Source organism: Chroicocephalus ridibundus, chromosome 1 (assembly GCF_963924245.1).
Source record: "Chroicocephalus ridibundus chromosome 1, bChrRid1.1, whole genome shotgun sequence".
NCBI classification, from domain to species: domain Eukaryota; kingdom Metazoa; phylum Chordata; class Aves; order Charadriiformes; family Laridae; genus Chroicocephalus; species Chroicocephalus ridibundus.
Window position 1 is genome coordinate 188804379 of NC_086284.1, and position 20451 is coordinate 188824829.

Consider the following 20451-nt stretch of genomic DNA (forward strand, 5'->3'; position numbering starts at 1 on the left):
AGTGTCTAAAATATTGCAGAGTTAATCAGAATTTTGGGAATAAGAGATTCAGGACCACTGGCTATCTGGAATATGAAACAGGTCTCTGGGAACCTAAATATTAAGTCAGTCTTCACAGAGAATTACACCTTACACACTTCCTGAGGCCCTTATTTGGCTCCAGATTTGTTCACTTGAAGTGCTTTGCCAGAAAGTGCCCTAAAATTGGGATTACATTTCAGAATTAACTTCCCCTAAAAGAAAAAAAAAAAATCCAATTTCCCTCTTTTTTCATTATCAAGAGGAAAACCCAAAGTGTATGTCAATGATACAAAAACTTTTGTTCAACATATTACAAACATACGGAGATAGTTCAGGTTCCTTTCTCGTGCATTACACTGTCTTGCATTATGAAGTTCTCTGCCTAAGGCATTTTTACCTTCCTTCCACACCAAAATCACTGATTCATCAACACTTTCAGCCTGATTTTCTGTTTCATGGAAGACAATTTCTTTGTGTGACTTCTGTCAGGTAGCAACCAACTAAATAAAATTTGACAAAAAGAGAGTGGGTTTATTTACTCTTTTACAAGGAATACATTTAATAGGGTGTTACCTCTTACGCTCTTATTTTGACTGACACTCAAGATTCCTTCCAGCCTTTATTTAAGGACAAACTAATCCCATTAGGAGGTAATTCAAGCTTTTTCGAGGTACTCCTATGCACTGATTAGCACTGAAGTGTGAATGTAGACCTATCAAAACCATGGCTTAATAGCCACATGCAGGAAATGCTGTGAATGATGCTTGTGTACTAGTGTAGATCTACATATTTTGTAATTTCTGAGGCAATGCAAAATACACTGCAAACTGCTTAGTACCCTGCTACTAAGTTTGGACATAGGTTTGAACATTTGGGAGGTTTACTGCAGAAAGGGCTTTATGTCTTTGGGTTTCATTGTTTTTCAGCTGATCTTAACATAATTCTACTGGCTTGCTGGACAAGGACTTGTTCTCTCACTGAAAAAGAGCAGCGTGACTTCTTAGGAACGTCCACAACTCAGCAAATGAGCAGGGTGAGGCAACTCTGAATCCTCAAAGGACTGGTTTGCTCCAAATCAGACTTGAATAGTCTCATGGAGATAAACAGACATTGAAAAAGAAATAGAGAAAAAGAATCTCATGGTCCACGGAAAATCAAATAATATTGCCAGCGTAGGAGAAAGACTCTGCAGGAGACACTGTTATATGGTACATTGTTTTGAACATGGAGCTGAAACTGAACATGTCCCCTGGCATTCCTGGACGCTACAGGCACCACTAGCAACCTTTCCTCTCCACATCCACAGTTCTTCTCGGGAGCACAAAACAAGGTAGCTAAATTTGAGGATTTTTGTATCATTTAAACCCAGAACAACAGAATAAATAGATACACGTGTGGGCAACCACTCTGAGGGTGTTGTTGAATATTAGGTAAATTAGGATGTGATCAGACACAACTAGAAGGGATTTCTATTTGAGATATTTATTTTGAATAAGGCTGATAGAAGACTGGAAAAAGATAACCATACATGCAAACATGAAAGATCTATGATTCCTCTTCCTATGTGCCAAAATGAGTGTCTTTGTATTAACTTGTTTAGCCTTCACACAAACTCTTCTTACTCAGTGTTTACAGACTGTTTGACTCCTACCCACCATCTGGCCCAGTCTTGTGCCAAATTCCACAAATGTTGATGAGAAAAACATGGGTAAGTAAAAGTGAATGCATACGCACACTTTTTCGAGATAATTTGCACCCTGTTTACGATCAGGTTACCTACTTACCAGCTATATTCACTATTAACCAGAGTGGGATTTAATCAAAATACTTACGTCAATTTAGATATCTGATTCCAGGTATCTACCTGTAAGTGTCTACATGTCTGTAAGGTGTCTAAATTGTAATTTTATTTTATGTTCTTAGTCTACTGCATTTCTCTAGACCTGAACCAACACAATAGAAAAAGTAAAACAGAAAAGACAGCTATCCACAATAAAGAAAACTAGGTTTTCATATATTAAATAAGGATCTATAGTATCTTACCATAACATTCCTTTCATAATGTTCGTGCTCTTTCTCAAAATCTATTACAAAGCCATTTAGAGACCAAATAAATGTCAGGTCTAATGTGGGATCATGGGATGCAATGCATTGCATGGTAGCATTCTCTCCAACGGTGACATCAACATTCAACGGAGCTAAAGTAATCCTTGTAGCTTCTGTGAAGTTAACAGCAAACATGGAAAATTCCAATAAATAAATGTTTATCCAAATGTAAGCCCTGCTCCATAACTGTTTGATTATACATTAAACTGCTCCCTCAAACTCTAGTTTACACATTATTCATGCAGCTACATTTCAAAGGACCAAACTAAAGAGAACAAAGGAAAACATTTGCAACTGAAATGCCTAATTTCTATTTAGCTGTCCTTTGAAAATGGCTATGTTTCAGTCTCTGAATCACATTACTGACTACATAAAGCTATTTTTATTCATTGACTATATCTCAGGTAGAAAGAAGACAGATGACGAATCTTAGGTGACTTGTGTTGCATTTGTTTTAATTATAATATTTTTTAAGTTTTAAAATCTGTCTCTTTAAGAAATTGAAAGTTCTACTCAGTTGTCAGGCTGAGTCAGATTTCCATTAGAGCATTGCAAGGACTGAGATCTTAATTTATCTACTGAGAATCAATATAATGGATGCATAATGAACTATGGAAATCGCTACATCTGGCAAGGAAGAGAAAATAATACAAAAAAGTGAAGAAACCTGTCTATCCCCCAGCAATGCCTCTTGTTATTACAGAAACACAGAAAGGCAGAGCTCTTATGATACTTGCCAGAGATCTTGGTACATGCATCAAACTCTTGTGGCAAATTAGCAATACTGTTCTGGCAAGGATTCACTGGATCACTGAGACCTGTTCCTTTTCTTTAAAATAGTATCATAAAACAAAGAGCCACAGAACATCTTCCTTGTGCCATGATATATAATATCTTTCCCACCAATATGAGCGTGGGAGTAGGGTACCAAGACCAGGAAGACAGTAGCCCTAAGAAAACAGCTATTGCTACTAGTGAAGACCTAGGTTTAAGGATGCTCCAAGGAGCACATTACACCCCACCATACACAGAACAGCAAAAAGTACCTCAATAAAGCCAACATTTCTTATCTGTCTGCCTTGGAGAGAAACCTTCCCCTGGATCCTACTCTACTAACCTTAAACCTGCTTAATGCTGAGACTATGAGAATGGCACAACTACTGGCTTTTGCAGAATGGAGTATCTCATAGTGCATTGGAACAACCTGTTAACATCTGATATTTAAAGTCCTAGCTATAGGCACAGGCTTAGGATAACTGCTCCATTCTAGTGTTGTGCCTGGACGTGCAGCATTTGTTCTGCCATCAGTGATTTTCTAAATGTTTACACAAAGTACTCTACCAGTTTAAGAAGTTTCTGAAAGAGAGGTCCACTGGCAGTGAACAAACAGCGTGTGGGAAAAAAACATCAGACTTTGCAGTGCCTGTCAGCTTCAGATTTAACTTTTTAATTTCCTGTAGTCACACACAATGTCTGAGAAGTTTTATAGGCCACACAATGTGCTTGGGAATACCATTTTCAAAGCATTCTTCACCAACCCTCATCTTTGTCCACAATGTGAAAATAATTTTGAACTGTCATGTGACCCTCCTGTTTCCTCTGTGATGCATGGGAGACGTCTTAGTCTTTTGGTTTTCCTTTTTAGATGAATCAGAACAGAATTCTCCAAAATTTTAAATTCTTTATACCTAGTTTATAAGGCTTATAAACATATTAATTCACTGTGTGGATTAGTATGCAAATATTCTTCCTGATTTTAGAAGTTATGATACAGCTATTAAGGGGCTGGATATTTATTTACATAACCTTTCAAAATAATGAAATGCCTGAGGGTAATACTAAGACATATAAAGCTGCAGAAGATGATAAAAAGTAACTGCAAACATTAAACAAATCTGATTAAGCAAACTAAAGTCTTACAACTCATTTGGTACAATAAACTTGGTATAAATCAGCCAGAAAAATGTTTTCACATGATCTGATGCTCCAGATTAATTCTTACATTAGTACATCAATATTGTGGCATCAGCTGTCACATCTAGCATGATTTCTGGAACAGATATTAAAAAAAGTATTTAATAAATGACTCTCCTACTATCAGTGATACTTGATAGACGTAGCTGTTCATGAATGTCATCTTTCTTGTCTGTATTCTACAGCTATTGATTTATTTGACACCATATTTAAAATACACATTTAAGGATATCAGTACTCAATCAGTACATACGAATACCCATAAAGGAAGGGAATTTAGTAGTGCAATCATATGGCTATACACCACCATCTCACAAATGCAATGCATGTTTCCTTAGCTGCAGTGCTTTCTCAAACTTGCTTACCCCACCAGAAAAAAAAAAAAAAAGAAAAACTAAGGAAGGTCAGTAAAAGTCCCATTTCTCTGTTTAAGTCATGGCCCCAGAATCACATCCCTGAGCACTACGCTACCAAATTGAACGAATGCATTAAAATGTGTCAATTTAATGTATCAAGAGTTAATAATCTCTTACAGAAAAATCAACTGTGAAAACTGAAATACAGTCTCAGAACTGCTAGAAACATACCCACTTTCTGAGCAATATGCTTTAAAAGCATCAATTCATTGTTTACAGAGCAACTAAATTAGAAAGAAAAGATATAAAATGTCTTGCAGAAGTAGCACGATGCTGGAACAAAACTTAGTGATTTTGAATTAAGGGGTTCTACCTGAAACAAACTGGTGCAATTTAGAGGTTTACCTGTCATTTCTAGAACACCAGTGCTATTAGCTTTTCCTCGGTTATTTTCTGCAAAACAGGTATAGCGACCTTCATCCAGCTTTGTGATATTGATAATTTCCAGGCTCCCATCATCCCAGATACGTATGCTATTGAAAGTGCAGAAAATACATCAAGAGAAATCGGGTTTTTATATTAGAAAGCAATACGTTCAGTAGAATTCTAGCAAATGAAAGGACAAACCACAAATATCTACTGGAAGCTCACATCTCACTACTGCATTTATAAACACTCCTATCCTGAAAAACATTTAAATAGATTGTGGCATAATTAGATGCCCCACGTTGCTGGAGCAAGAGAGAGTACTTGTATTCGTCTGTAGGCATTCAAATATTTTCATTACAGTCTTGTGATCCAATTCAATTTTGAACCACAAATAGCACCAAACAGACTGGTTAAAAGTTGAGTACTGCCAGCTATTTGGAGCCATGCTGCTAGTAACATTTTGGAATATCATTTTCCCCAAATTACACATTCTCCTGCCATTGAAATCTGCAAAAGTGAGAACTAGCCTGCAGGATAAATAGAAACATAAGGCCGAATTTTTAAGATTCCGTGTCCACTAACAGTCCATACTAACCGGCTCCCATTTACAAGCAATTCTGTTCCTTTGCTCCAGGAGAATTTTGGCTTAGGAGCAGCTTTAGGCTTGCATTCAATGATCACCCGGCCCCCTTTAGCTGCTAGGATTTTCTTCTTCATAGGGTTCAGTTCAAAAGTAGGAGGTGAAGCTGAAAGCAAAATTAACACAAGTACTGCTGTTAGTGATTTTTCTGCAGAATATAATGTGTTTGCAACATGAAGGTAAATGACAGAACTATTGATTTGTACAGAAGTGTCCACTATTCAGACCAGTAAGAAAAATATTAACAATAAAGAGAAGTAGTGAGAAATAGATGGTGACTTAAAATAAACAGAAAAAATCATTATGTAGTTCTATGCTGTGCTACACCAGAGGTTTCTTTCTGTGGATTTCTGAACCTCCATCTAAGTTTAATCTAAGAAGATCAAAGCCCCCAGAAATCAATAGAAAGTTCCTCCCTTTCTAAGGCCTTTTGATCAGCCCCAATAAAATTTAGATTCCTAGAGCCCAGTTTCTCTAAAAAGTTGCTCACTCGATAATACTTTCAAATAATAATTGGGTTTACTTTTCAGTGGTTTTAACCTCCCTCTAGCAACTTTAAGGTTGTGCCCTTCTTCCTTTTTGTAGTTTTCTGTTTGGCCGACTGGCCTTACGTGCGCTCTTAGACGTACAAGATTAATGAGACATGACTGTTGCAAGCACCACACTTAAGTATCTGAGGTCAGACCTTTGCTTACTAATTTTCCTCTTTATTTGTAACCAAATAAAAAAAAATCCTTTTAATTATTTTGCATCATTGTTAATCATGCCAGCAAGTGTGTGCACAGCTTGAACAAAGAGGGCCATTAGTTATTTACAGCAGTACAGAGAAAAACTCTGATAAACGTCCACATCTCACCAACACTGAATTTTGAAAATGTGCATGCAAAAAGTGCTCTTTTCTGGATAATCCAGGCTGGTAGCGAGTACATAGTAATGGAAGAACAGCGAAGGACAATGTGGTGTTGTGCAATGGGTTGGGAAAGTCAAGAATAGTTTAGCTCTTGGGAAAGTCTGAAAGCAAGTGTGAGATGGAAAGAAGCCACGGTAACTACTGCAAGGAAATCTAGGAAAGCCATGTCATACAGGCAGGATGCCTTCTCTAATAACATCAGTAAAAACGTCAGAAATTGTTTTAAGCCTGAGCACTTTGGATGTGAAAGGTAAACTTTCAACAGGGTGCTCCTTAGGAAAACACAAAGGATTAATGTCTATATCCAGCCCTCAAATGGGACAGCTGTACTGCACACAAACATTGCAGCTGGTCGTAATTGGTGGTGGAAGGCAAAAGCAAAGCGGGGAGTGCCGGGGAAGTGCTTCAGGGGCCTGCTGACTGACAACACCGTTTCTAAATAAGCAGATTTTGCCCCACAGAGTAGTGAGCATAGGCGAGCAGAAAAGAAAACACTTCTCAACCAGTTCTGCAAGCTTGAGGGGACAGACAGCAACTCTACGCGCTTCATATAATTTCTGCACTACCAGCTCTTCTGAGGGGTAACAGCAGCAAGCAAACATCAGAAATAATACAGAGAACTCCATCTCACCTAGGTTCAGTAAGGGTTCTTAGCTTTATCCTCACAGGAATCTGTTAACAAACAATGCGTGCAAATGACTGCTATCTTACTCAAACCTGAAATAGTGAATAGAGCAAATAATCCCACTGACCCACAATCTTCAGTTCAGCATTTGCATAAATAATTCCGTGTGCGTTTTCTGCTATACATTGGTACATGCCGGCATCATCAAAGGTCAGACTTTGCATTCTAAGTTCACCTTTCCGGAACTAAAACACAGAATCAATAAAACAAGACATTCATATAGACTATGTATGCTGAAGAATTCACACCCATCCCCATTTCTTCATATTTTTTTTTTAGTGACAGTGTTCAGAAGAGAGTCCCTCACACAACATTCCCACACCGATGAGATTTTATTTTATCCATGTTACATTTCAGTCTCTCTTACAATGTGTTCACCTTTTTTTTAAAGAAGACTGTTGATTGATATTTTTCTGGAAAATTCATAGCTGAGTGGCACTAGACACATCTATTCTTCAGTCCACTGCTACCATACCAATGCAAACACTACTGATTCAGAAATGAGAAATAAAATTCATTTTAGGCACCTAAGTTTGTTTCGCCATGCCCAGTGTTCAGTATGTTATATCCTATGTACATTGTATTACAGCAGTAAAAGGTCAAAGGAAGTCCCAGTGAGGCAGTTTTTTAGAAGATTCTTCTGGGGGGTAGTATAAACTGTTTTCTACTACTTTGTTTTAATACAAAAAGAAAATCTAGTAAATCAAAATGAAGTACTTGAGCTATTTCTAAAAAACTGTATAAAAATGCACAAAGTGCAATGGAGTATTTTGTAGATTACAAATAGAAGTCAATCAGTTTTTGAAAGATCATGTTAATACATTCTGTTTCCTTGTGAAAATTAAGCTGAAAAGTTTTAACTTTGTATATGAGTCAACTGGAGTGCATGAAGTAGTGGAAGATTAAAAGAATACTATTTATCTGAAAAAGGAACAGATTACAGGAATCGTATTTCTTGTACTGTTTTACTGAAAAGCATTTAAATCAGGTTTTCTACAAGAAATCTTTGTTTTGTTCTAAGTGAATACCTCATTAAAAATTATCTGATTTAGAAACAAGCTATATTCTCAAGGCAATTTAAACATTTTTGCTATTTCTTATTTGGAAATCATCTCGTAATATTAACACACAGCATAATCTTCTGGTGGAGAACTGCACACTGCTTTCTGCAAGCCAGTACGCAGATTTTGTCAGCGAAGCCAAGTTCAGTGGGGACCATCAAGCAATTCACTTGCTAAATTACTTGTTTGCAATAACCACAGAAGCTAGAAACAGCATTGTTTCTTCTGGTTTAAGCCACCTCCGTATGGCAGATGGTGATACCCCTGTTCTCCCTCAAACCTCCCACATTTTTCTTAAGATACACAGCCAAAACAGCGCTGACTCATTGTCTTTTTCTTGTTTGCTTGCCAAGATCAGCGTCACCACAGCTCGAGAGATGTAGCGTTACATTGTGCCCTCTTCTATTCTCTTTGTCCTTGAAAGGTTCATCATACAGTATAAGCAATGGATATTAAAGACATTGCTGAAATGCCTGGACAGAAAATCTACTTCATTTAAACAGAATATCCAATGCAATATGCTTAAATTATAACATGGTACTCATTTAAACTTCACATCACCTAAAATAATGGAATTTTACAATAGTCTGTGGCTAGAAAAAATATGAAAACATACATGCTATAGGAACACCACTGATAATTCAAAAATTAGTCTTCTCTTGTCTCTATCGACTCCATTTTTTCTTACATTTTTAGACATGCTCATGTTTAATGTGGTGAAAAGGATTATTTTTAGAGAGAAGCTGATAGGCATTTTTTATCCAGGGAGAAGAAAATAGCATTTACTTATGAAGGCCTGGAGAAAAAAGGATATCCACCTCCCAAACACGTAGTAAAAAAGCGAGTTCATCATTCAGAGCTGAATATTAAATAGCCTGAAGAAATGCACTTCAAAACTTGAAGAGAAGTTTGAGAAAAAACTTTAAAAAATAGATTTTAATTCCTAATGCAAGTGGAATCAGCAAATATTTTTATCATTATAATTAATTTTTGTAAAACCTTTCAATAACGCACGCTTCAAAAAATCATTTCTATCACCTAACCAATTGATCTTGTGTTACCTATGGCAATATACTTACCGAGGCACCATTTTTCAACCATCTAATTGTTGGAATAGGCTTGCCTGTAGCTACACAAGGCCAATATAGGTCACTGCCTATATCCTTCTCTGTGTCATTGATATGTTCTACCCACTCAGGAGAGGCTGAAGAATAAAAAAACATGATGCCTTCTAAATATAACAGATACATATTTAATTAGCATTACAATGTATAATTCCACTGCTTTTTCCATGATACTTCAGAGGCCACACTAAGTACTGATAACTCAGCAATGCACCAGCACAAGAAAGAATGAAATGAAGATGTTTTTGTCTTACCACACAGACTCAAAATAACTTCAATCTGCTTTTTATGAGAAGAAAATAATGAATTGAAATAATGCTCCATGAAGGTCCAAAGATATGTTGTGCTTACACTGACCTATGGAAATTATTCAGTAACGCCATAAAAATCATAGTTGCATTACATGAAATTGTCAAAATCACCTATGTGCTGAAAGGGTCTCCAAGAAAAATATTCTCTTGGTCCAGAGTAGACATTTAAGAAATTAATATTGAAAATGTCCCAGCTTTTACTAAGCAAATGAATCTATTTATTAACTTTACCAATAACAACCAGTAACAACCTTCCCACACCAATTTTGAATTTATCCCACTGAAGTTTAAGCACTCAGCTGAGGATCTTAACCCAGGAAATGTTCTGTACAGTCAATGAAAAGAGACAGAAATCTTCTGAACGTAATTCAGAAGTTATGCATCATCTTTTCAGGTCACAGTTTTGTGGTGTAAGTTCCAGGCAAGGAGTCAGGTTACTTGGGATGATTCCACTATGAGCAATAAGATACAATTGTTTGTTTCCTGTGTTTCACCAAATGCATGAGGGGAAGGGACAGAGGCTGAAGGAATAAAGAATTGACTGTAGCTAATAAGACAGCTAAGACAGTCAGAAAAGACGAAGTAAATGAGGAAACAAGAAAGCATAACAAACTTCATGGTCTCATTTTCTCCCTGGCTGTTCTTTCACTTCTATTACTCTAAGTGTATTTAATTTCCACTGTGCATAATTATATTAATACTAACAGATATTGATGTCAAGGTGTATATATAGCTATCACAACCAGACAAATTGAGTAGTTGTCAAATTAATACACAAACGTTATGCCTGGCATTCAGTGCATGGGTTTTCATCCTGCCCTATTACCTCCAACAGCAGTGCATCAGGATGATGCAATGAGTCGGCACTGACATCAAGTGTGAGAACACAACACAGATACTTCCAACATAAGTAAAAGCAACATAGATCCTGAAGAATAAAATTGTTCTACCTACCTTGTACATAAACTCTTGCTTGATGTTTATCTTTTCCTTTATAGTTTTGTGCTTCACACTCATAAAGTCCTTCATCTTCATACTGAATATTGAAGATCTTAAGAACTGCACCAGACATGCTTATCTCAGCAGTGGCTGGCATGGGTTCAAGGTATTTACTCCATCTGAGTTCAGGAACCGGACTTGAAAAGTACAGTAAAGTACAAATCAGCAAGTTCAAGAACTGGCTGATAAATTTCAGACTACAAGAAAGTGTTTGATGATGAAACATGTATTTTTATTGACTGAAATATGAAAGCAAACAGTGCTGCACGATAACGTTAAAACACACTTACTTCCCAAGAGCAAAACACTCCAGCGTCACGTTTTGCCCCAGGAGAGCATATGTGTCCTTGAACTTCACCTTGATGTCGGCAGGATATACTTTTGCACCTAACATGAAAAAACAGATTCTCAGAAAAGGCACAGCAGAAAGGAATACAGCTATTAAGGCTTCCACAGTTCAAGAAAAATTTCCAGACAAAATTCTTTACAGTGAATAAACAGCCTGGCCATCCATGAAGGCTGATTTAGCACTGAACTTTTAACAGTAAGGCAGAATTGTTTTACTCAGCGACTAGTTATCTTTCTCTGGACAGTAATGCCTAATGTTTTTTACAGCACAATGCTTTAACACAAACTCATTTACTTGCATTTGAAGTGGGATGATGTACTCTGTGTGTCTGGAGATAATAGCCCAAGTGTCTTGTTTTCCACAGATTCTTTTACTGGATGGGACATGTTGAATTATTGTGAATTTAAGCCAATATTATCTTAGTAAGGGATGAAGGAGCTAAAGACAGAAAATCCACAGCTTAATGAGGGCACAGGGATGCAAATGTAATCAGATCTACCTACTGATGATCCCTGTAGGACTCCTCTTGCAGTTCTAGATGAAGATCTCAGTATGAGTATTGGCCATAGAAAATTCAGACAAAGATCACTGATGTGTAATTACCCAAATTCAATCACAGTTCTTCACTATAGTAGGGGAAATTTAATAGATAAAAGGGTCACTGAAATCTTGATGATCAGTCACTGTAAGTCTGAAGTGGCAAAAGGGAACTTGGCTACCATTTGGAAAACACGCAGTTTTCATGAAGAAATGGCAGAGCATAATCTTGTAACACAAAGCCACAAAGGTGTTTTAGGGGATTGGCCATGAGACACAAAGCCCTTAAGCCACTGTTGGACAGAAACTCTCAGCAGGGGAAAAGGATTTTCCATTTTCATGGGAGATTTCCTGGGGGAAAAAAAAAAAAAAGTCCTGAAGCTGTTTATCAACTTCTACATAAAGTTTCTGCTTTACAGTTATGCCCCTTTGAACCAATGCCAAGACCAGAAAAGATATTAAAGATTTTGGGATGAGTACAGGGGCTTATCACACAAAGGAGATGAGGACTCTGGGGACAAGAACTCTGTTCTCAATGATATGAAAGGAAATTCGTGAATGAATCTGGGGAGATTTCCTTCACAGAGTTTTTACTGCCAATGGGAATGATTCGGACCTCTATACCTGGAAAACTAAATAACATTCTGCCATAGACTTACAACTTGCCATATAATTCTCACAGAGTGGAAACTAGTTATGAATGAGCAAAATTAAAATACAAACAGAACAGTGCACGTACATAGTATTTCAAATAAATACTTACGATCAGACTGTGGAATAAGGGGAATAAATCTACTGAATACACTCTTTGTTATTGAAGGGCTGGACACAAAACACGAATAATTGCCCTTATCTGATGCTTCTACATTTGCAATGTAGAGATTGCCGTTTGTCTGTGACACAAATCGTCGTTTGTCCAAAGGAATGAATACTGGGAACTCATTTAGAAGCCAGCGATAACTGAGATCATCTGGAGGAAAATATTTTCTAGTCAATATTAAAAAACAGTACTATCAGCTACTTAAGACATGGAATACTGTCTGCATATAAATTACTTCACTCTGATTTCTAGCTTACAGATCTTTTCTTTGGGAGAGTCAGCTATGTGAGAGAGAACATACAATGAGAAAAAGGCACTTCCAGAGCATAAATCACCCCATCTCTGACCCTCTGAGGGTGCCTACTGCTGTTCCATGATTTTAACAGGAGCCCATGATAATTTCTGCGGAGGTGACTTCATTAGGTGGAATGAAACTGGGCCCTGTCCAAGGCCAGCAGAAAGTCCGGGATGACAGTGACACAGTGACATGTACTCAGGTCTTTTGAATGGTAAGCCAAGTCTCTCCTCCATTATCCAGATTAGTCTGGGTAATTTTATTTGTAGTGTCGAAACCTATTTGCAAATTCAGCAATATCCTTTACATATGGTCAACTACAAGCATATATTCAAAATGGACACCTAACCTGAACAGTGATTCTCAAGCTGCACAAAAGTTACTGTTTTAGTAAACTTAAAGGAAACTTTTAAAAATAAGTATTAATTTGTCTTCTACTCTTAAGCAGTTGCAAATGAAACACTTTGAGCTGAATTACCTGGGTAGTGGTAAGGGGGCTCACAAAGAAGCACTGCTCCAACACCCTCTCGCACTTTAACCTCATAGCGCTCCTCAGGTGGAAAGGGATCCAGGTCTAGTTTAAAAAAAACAGGAAGAAGAGAACTGTGTTTTTCACTACAATAATTTTTTTTATTATTATTTTCATCCCTGTAAAGATTATTATAGAAATACAACAATATATGGCAGATAAGATACCTGTGGACCCATAATACTAGTTTTACTCATTTTAACTTTGTCATTATCAAGTGCAATGACTTTTTTTACAGTATTTTAGTCATCCTAATTGCATATTCTAGGGGAAAAAAAATAAAAATGGTGCAGATCGTATCCTTAAGAGTAGCCAGGTGAGCTACATTTGAAGAAGGAATCCCAGGAAGAGAAAAGAAAAGGATTTTAGGTTACTCTTCAACTGGTTTCTCCAGAATGCAAATTTAATTCTTTACTGTAACTTAAAGTGGCTTCTCTAAAATGACCTGGCTGTCCTCCCTGACAACTCCAGCAGCCAAGGACTGGTAAGCACTTAGCTCAGACACATCTTTTGTGCCAGACGTTTGGGACAGACTCGGCTCAGATCCCAGGAGAAACCGTAGCTGAGCCTCTTTAAACCAACTTCCGTGCAGCAGGGATTGTTGTAAACGGATAAAGAAACAAGTCCTTCATGGAGCTACAGATCATCTCACAAACCGTGGGAGAACAGTAATGGCATCTGCAGTGATTAGACAACAGTTTCATGAGTAACCTTCAACTACATCAATAATTGCACTTTGCTGCTTCTCTTCACTCTCATTTTGTGTATCCAGTCTGAAACTAAACTTGCGGCAGGGAATGCTTCTTGTGAAGCTTCTCCATGTCACCAAGCGCAGGGAGGCTGTAGAGATCCTGACTAGAGTCCTGCTCTAAATGCTACTGTGGTACAAATAGTACATCAGTAATAGTCAAGCGCACAGCCTCTGAACGCAATATTCTACCATAGAAAGCAACTAAGCTAACTTCCTTCAGATTACTTCAGCTCTCTTCAGTGGCAGGCAGCTATGCAGTTCTACCAAATTCCCAAGGCTGGCTCTGAGATCTAACTAAAACTTAAGTTCAAGAGCAGCCAGCCAGAACCAATCAAGAGAAAACCAGGACAGAGCTACATACAAAAAGAAATTAAGTAGATTATTATTAAACAGAGACTATTCACTACTCTAAATTGCAACGTATAGTTAGATAGATCCAGTAGACACTTTGCATTATCTACAAATAATTAATTCCTTAACTTGGTAACAACTGCTACGTTCACTAAATATGGTACAGGTAAAGGATTCCTCCAAGGCCAACCACAGCTGTCAGACCTGAACGACTACAAGAATCTAGGAAGAGAATGTCATTACGCTTTGTCAAATGCATGCAAAAAACTCTAAGAGAGTACGTCAGTGTCCAGGGAAAGACACCTCTCCCAACCTCTGAAATACTAATGTTTATTCTGCTCAAACAGACCAGAAGATAATACAGATCCTTCCAGTGACTGACTGGATCTTGACTGGACCAATGCCTAAATGGTAGGCATTGTAATGGGCCATTCTAAGGACTTCTGATTATTATTTTATATAATTTTACTCTGCGCCTTAGTGTAATAAATGTATTCAGTTCTCCACAACTAGCTCCCAGTTAATTTGGAATATTATTCTTTGATAAGAAAGAAATTAAGTGTACCAGACTGACTTAGTAAGAATTAGGTATTTGACCAGACGGGTTTTGTAATCGTAGCCATGGAAGCTCTTCACACAGACTGGAATATCTCTGTTCATATAATATCTGCAGTAGTCTGAACATACGTCCATTCAATTTGTCTGCATGGACCTAACTACACAACTTCTTTCTATCTTCAAAATATTGACTGATGTCTCCTGAAAACATCTCTTTCCCTTGCTGCAGACTTTCTGATCATCGTTTTAACCTGCTATATTATTCATATTTGCCTTCATTGGAAAAGATGAGTGTTTAAAATCTTTTACAGAAATACAAAATATTTAAAAATTACAATCATTGGAACAAATCTGTTGTTTATTTGATAACCCTTTGCATATGGGTAGTGCACGGTTTGGCCAAAAGAAAATCTATCACTGCTTTTAAGTTATTTCAGCTATTTCCAGTTCACATTTTAAGGCTAGACATTTTGTTTGTCATGTTCTTGGATTATCTTTGAAACTCTAGGACAGTCACCACGTATTTAAAGACATGGGACAGGACAGGCAATTTGTATATGTAAAACATTATATTAGTACTGAAATAGAATGGTCTGTGCCAGGTGCAGAGAAGTCATGCAATTACTGAGCTGTAATTGTATACCTTCTTCCCACTTATGAAATGCTCTCTACTCTGATCGAGTCTCGATGTCTTCTTTGTGTAAGCACTACGTGGTTATTACTCAATAATTATAATAAGTGTGGTTCCATGAACTCTTAATTGGAAGACATTCATTTTTAGCTAGAATGAAAGAATTAGCATAATCACTGCACTCCTATAACCATATAGTTTGTATCTAGCGAGGACGGAAATTTCTCTTCCCTGTTCTTGCAGCCTCTTTGCTATGAAATTGCTGTGTTTTACTATTCTGACACTGTTTGCCTGCAAACAGAACAATACATCAGCTTCTGATTTTGCTCAGCACACACCAAAATGCTACTAAATATTCCTGCAGGATAAAATTCCTTCCCTCAGGAGTATGTGTGTAACAGCTAAAAAAGATTTTAATGGGTTTTAAAGCACTGGATCTGAAAAGACGGAGTTCTACTGAAGACAGTGTTCTCGGATTAATTGACATGAAGTTTATGAGAGAACGTGCCTTTTGTTCCATAAGTTCAGCAAATTTAATAGTAAGACAAAAGGTCTCACTCATGTATAGCTGTCAAGATTTTTTTTTAACTCTTCTAAACAGTTGTTGCCATTTTTCAATCAGTTTACGCACAAGCAAAAGATCAGACATTTTCTACATTAATTTTAGCAACCCTATATTCAAATTTTTAGAAACAGTGATTGTGGAAGGAAATGTTTTTCATAGGTGACCACAAAAAGGAGAGAGAAGCAAACACAACAGTTTAAAGAAGAATAACAGTACCATTTTTTTAACAAGTTTTTATCAGTTCCCAGCTATCTTTTCACTTCTATTCCTTGCCTCTTTACCCCATTTTCATTTAAATAGTTAAATATTACATATTAGGCTCTGTTCAGTATAATTGTCCAGTACACTAACTATCAACGTCCAGCTCATGCAGTCTGTGAGCTGGTAGGCAGAAAACATGCCTCAGACTGTTTTAATTCTACTTTTTTCATCTATTACGTGTACTGGTTTCATTTTAAGTAGCTACAGCTATTGTCAATGCTTTTATCCTACTGGTTTTTCAGGACTGGCACCATTGATGCCTGCTTTTCGTATAAATAAACATCCTGTAAACTGAATTTTGATGTCATCTCCATTAGAAGGAAATTAACAACCTGGCCTTGTACTCATTCTAGAAAATACACCAGGTAAAATACAGACGAAGACCAGATCAACTATTATGCAATCCATCAGCTCTTTACAGCCTCTTAAGTTTTCTTGAGATACGTGGTCCCACAGCATTATAATCACTAGCAGAACTAGCAGAACAGAACTTTTCCCTTCGCCTCTGATCTCATACGGCAAAGACTGAATTCTGCTCACAGAGGCTGCTGAAAGTCAAAAGGGACACTAAGCACTCAATGTCAGGATTAAAGGGCACCCAGCGCTTCGTGAATGGTCACCAGATAAGAGCGGATTGCTTTTTTTACGGATTCTTTTTTTGTCCTCTGATGAAAGAATATATCCAGGGAAAAAAGCATTGCAAGGCAAAATAAAATAAAAATCCCAAACTCTGTCTTCAGTCAGTAAAATTTTATGTTAATCTTCATGTAGTACATCAGCTCTTTACAACGCATGTATTTGTCGACAGTGCAGGTCTGTGCATATGCATGCTTTCACCAGACTCGCTCATGAATGCCTGACGCTGACAGAAACGTCCCCCAGGAGGGTCTTCATCGCAGCCCAGGAGTCAGGGAGCACGCTTTACTAGCGAGTGCCATGCCTTCCTCCTGCAGGCATCCCGGTTGTGTTTGCACAGCAGCAGCGCCTCACCATCATATGCCCCCGCTTGCATCTTCTCTGTGACTACTTCCCCTCAGGTCCTACCGTGATTTAAAAAGAGTCTGGACATCATTATCTCAAGATCTGGCTCCATGAGTCTCTTCAATTAATAATTTAACAATAACTCACAGAGAAGGCTGTCACGTCAGCTGAATGCTGAAGAATATAAAATGCTTACAAAACTCATTTTGTGTTGATCTCTGCAGACTAAACCACTTCAGATACTGCTTTAACAGAGTAATAGAGCTATAGCACATGTTAGCAGAAGACACTGCAGTGTAAAACATGGGGCTTTTCAAGCTAACCATAATGTTTCTATGTTTTGACGTAAACATCGGCTTACATCCAAAACTCAGAGTGGCTTCACTGCTTCTGACAGTCCCAAAGATATTCGACACTACACAGACATATTTTCCAGCATCCCTTGATTTCTCTGGATTATTGATAACAAGTCTGCCTCCCACCATACTGTAGCGCTCCTTTGTTAAATCAATATCCCAGTTGTTGAGTTTCCACCTATTAAAAAAGAAAAGCCAGACGTAAGATTTGGCCCAGAAAAACAAACCTTGTAACAAATGTGATTTGAAAAATAACTCATAAGGTGTGATAAACTATACAGAAACTTATTAATATACTTCTATATATGTTTTAAGTTTTTCTTCAGCAAAAGCCACAGATTTGACGAACTCCATAGGTCCTTTACACATGAACAGTCTCAGTCTGCTTCGGCCTTCTGAAGATGTGACACGTGTTAAAACCTGATTGCTGGCCGTACAGCACAGGATACTTGAGCCAGCTGTGAGTGAGCTAGCTAGTGATCAAGCACTGGGATCATAAACATATCCTCAAATAGTTATCGAAAGCCAAACTGGCTGAGGAAATACTCCCTCTGCACCTTTAAATTATGGACTAGTGAAATTTTTAAGAGCTGTTTGCAAAGTAGGTGATGAAAATATTTCATAAACCCTAATGTGCCACTGACATCTGTGCACAAACAGTGGCACGCCCCATTTAAGACATATTTACTACAGTAAAAAAAATTGCTGGACGCTCCCACCTTAATTACAGCAAAACCCCGCAGCCCGTTCGCTTCAGTCGTCATAACTCCCACTTCAGGGATTACTACAAGAGGAACTTGGTGGACCAGGTCTGGCCCTTACTGACTTCCACTGCTTTCAATAAAGTTACAACACAAGGAGTGGGAATCAGTAGTCACGATTTGTCTCTGTATCTATTACAGTGTCCACAAGGGGGAGCCCAAAACCTTCTTTGAAAGGACTTAACGCATTTCCTGAGCACAAACAGGAAAAATGCAACTAAAATACATTTAAAGATCATCAAATTCTACCAGTGTAAATCGGTTTTTGTCACAAGGTCATAGGCACTCGTGTTTGAAAATGAGAACGCATACCCTATGTGTTGCTTACTTAATGAAATGCTGTACCAAAATATACAGAATTCTCATTCGGAGGCTGAAATTGGCAATTGTCAGAGAAAGAAACAATAACAGAAGTGGTATTAGCAAAAAATAAATTAAAAATAAAAATAAATAACGAAATGGTAGGATTTTCAAGACGCAGTAAATAGCATTTATCTTTTACAGGATTTTAGACGTATCACTTCAGTCCCGTGAGGTATACTGTAAGTCTGTATTACCAATAAATCAGAAACCCGGTTCAGAAACACCTAGTGATAACTGTCACAAGGACAGCTTATGCTGCAGGAAAAGGGATCAGAAAAACATTGTTTAAAATGTGTAACTGTGAAGAGTAAGAATTAAAAATTGTTTTCTCCTGAATTTAATAAAGATGAAAACAATCCTATTTTTATGATACTCATATTTTTCTCTGAGTACAGTATTAATTTATTAATATTTACTTTATTTATATATAATTTATTGATATTAAAATTAATTTATTATTTTTTAAAAGCAGGGTTACTCTGCAGTATAAAAAATTAACCTTAACAAAGATAGTCTTGTTCAAACCTTTCCTCTTAGGTGGCATTCCTTCATTCCACAAAAGCTGTGTTTGTGAGTAACTTCATTCACATGGGCAGTTCTCACCGGGTTCGGCTAGCGAGCGTTCCTCGTACATGCACAGTGTTTCTCACACATGAAAATGCAGAGTAAGATGCCTCGTGGCACCCAATCAGACACACTGAATGTAAAAGAAGTTGTATCTCTTTAGAGCTGGGAACAAACATCTGGTTGTTTTTTTTACTGTAAACTGCCTGGCAGCTTGGGAAAGTGTATTAGTGAAATGTGTAGTTATCTGTCTTCTCTTTTTCCAAACCTGGTTTGAGTTTCTTCCAGCTGAGATGTAAAACTGCAGGAATATAAAGGTATCTACAGGTGAGTTAAGAACCATGCAAGAGGCTGTGTCTGAAGGGAGCCTACAGAAAGAGAAGGTGTTTCAAGAAACCTCAGAAATGCCAGAACCACCAAGAGACCGATGAAATCTGCAAGGGAAAGAGCGCTACAGAAAAAGGTCACTGGTAATCACCAATGTGTATTTGCATAAAAGGTCATTTCGGGAAAAACAGCACAGAAATATGAGGTCCATGATTTGCAGACAGGACTGGGGACTAAAGGATTCATATCTTGTCCCCATGATCGTATGTTGCCTTTCGTAGCAGTGTGGAAGGCTCCAGCAAGGACTGGGGGGAAAAACCAGATTCCTAGAAACTGCGATGAGTATTTGAACTTTAAGGTGACGGACCATCAAACACAGAAGGAAGATCGGATGAATGTTTAATAAACAGTGAAAATGAAGAAATTCTACAAGAAGACTAAGAAGGTGAATGGTCAGAAAAAACTAAAGTGTCAGGAAGGACTTATCTGCCCCTGAAACAGGAGAATTTTGGCTCATGAACTGGTGGAGGGCTAAGAAATTAAGACAATATATTGAGGTAGACTAAAATAATGACTTCAGGAAATAAGGAAAGTGGCCTTATTCTGTATTGCAATTATCATCACATCATCTATCAGCAGTAATTGTCAGATTTGTTCCTAGATAGAAGAGCTCTGGAGGTGTGAGGCAATTCTTCCTGAGCGACTTCACTAGTTCAGATTTTGCAGAGCCCATGACACATAAAGAAGAATGCTAAAATTTATGTAGAGCCTGTAATCACTCTATAGATGGTATATTTATATAGTCTTGCAGACAGAGTGGGGGAGACTCTGGACAG

General features: G+C 37.6%; 1 protein-coding gene across 1 annotated transcript in view; it reads right to left on the bottom strand.

Moving 5' to 3' along the window:
- The window catches only part of CNTN1 (contactin 1), a 259935-nt gene that overhangs the window by 61631 nt on the left and 177853 nt on the right, over positions 1–20451 (bottom strand). The window contains exons 6-15 of the mRNA XM_063323139.1: positions 17606–17778; positions 13096–13191; positions 12266–12472; positions 10907–11003; positions 10572–10753; positions 9262–9386; positions 7189–7306; positions 5482–5632; positions 4863–4990; positions 2065–2240 (exon numbers count right to left, since the gene is read on the bottom strand). Coding sequence (XP_063179209.1) covers positions 2065–2240; positions 4863–4990; positions 5482–5632; positions 7189–7306; positions 9262–9386; positions 10572–10753; positions 10907–11003; positions 12266–12472; positions 13096–13191; positions 17606–17778 — 1453 coding nt within the window. The remainder of the gene's footprint in view (positions 1–2064; positions 2241–4862; positions 4991–5481; positions 5633–7188; positions 7307–9261; positions 9387–10571; positions 10754–10906; positions 11004–12265; positions 12473–13095; positions 13192–17605; positions 17779–20451) is intronic.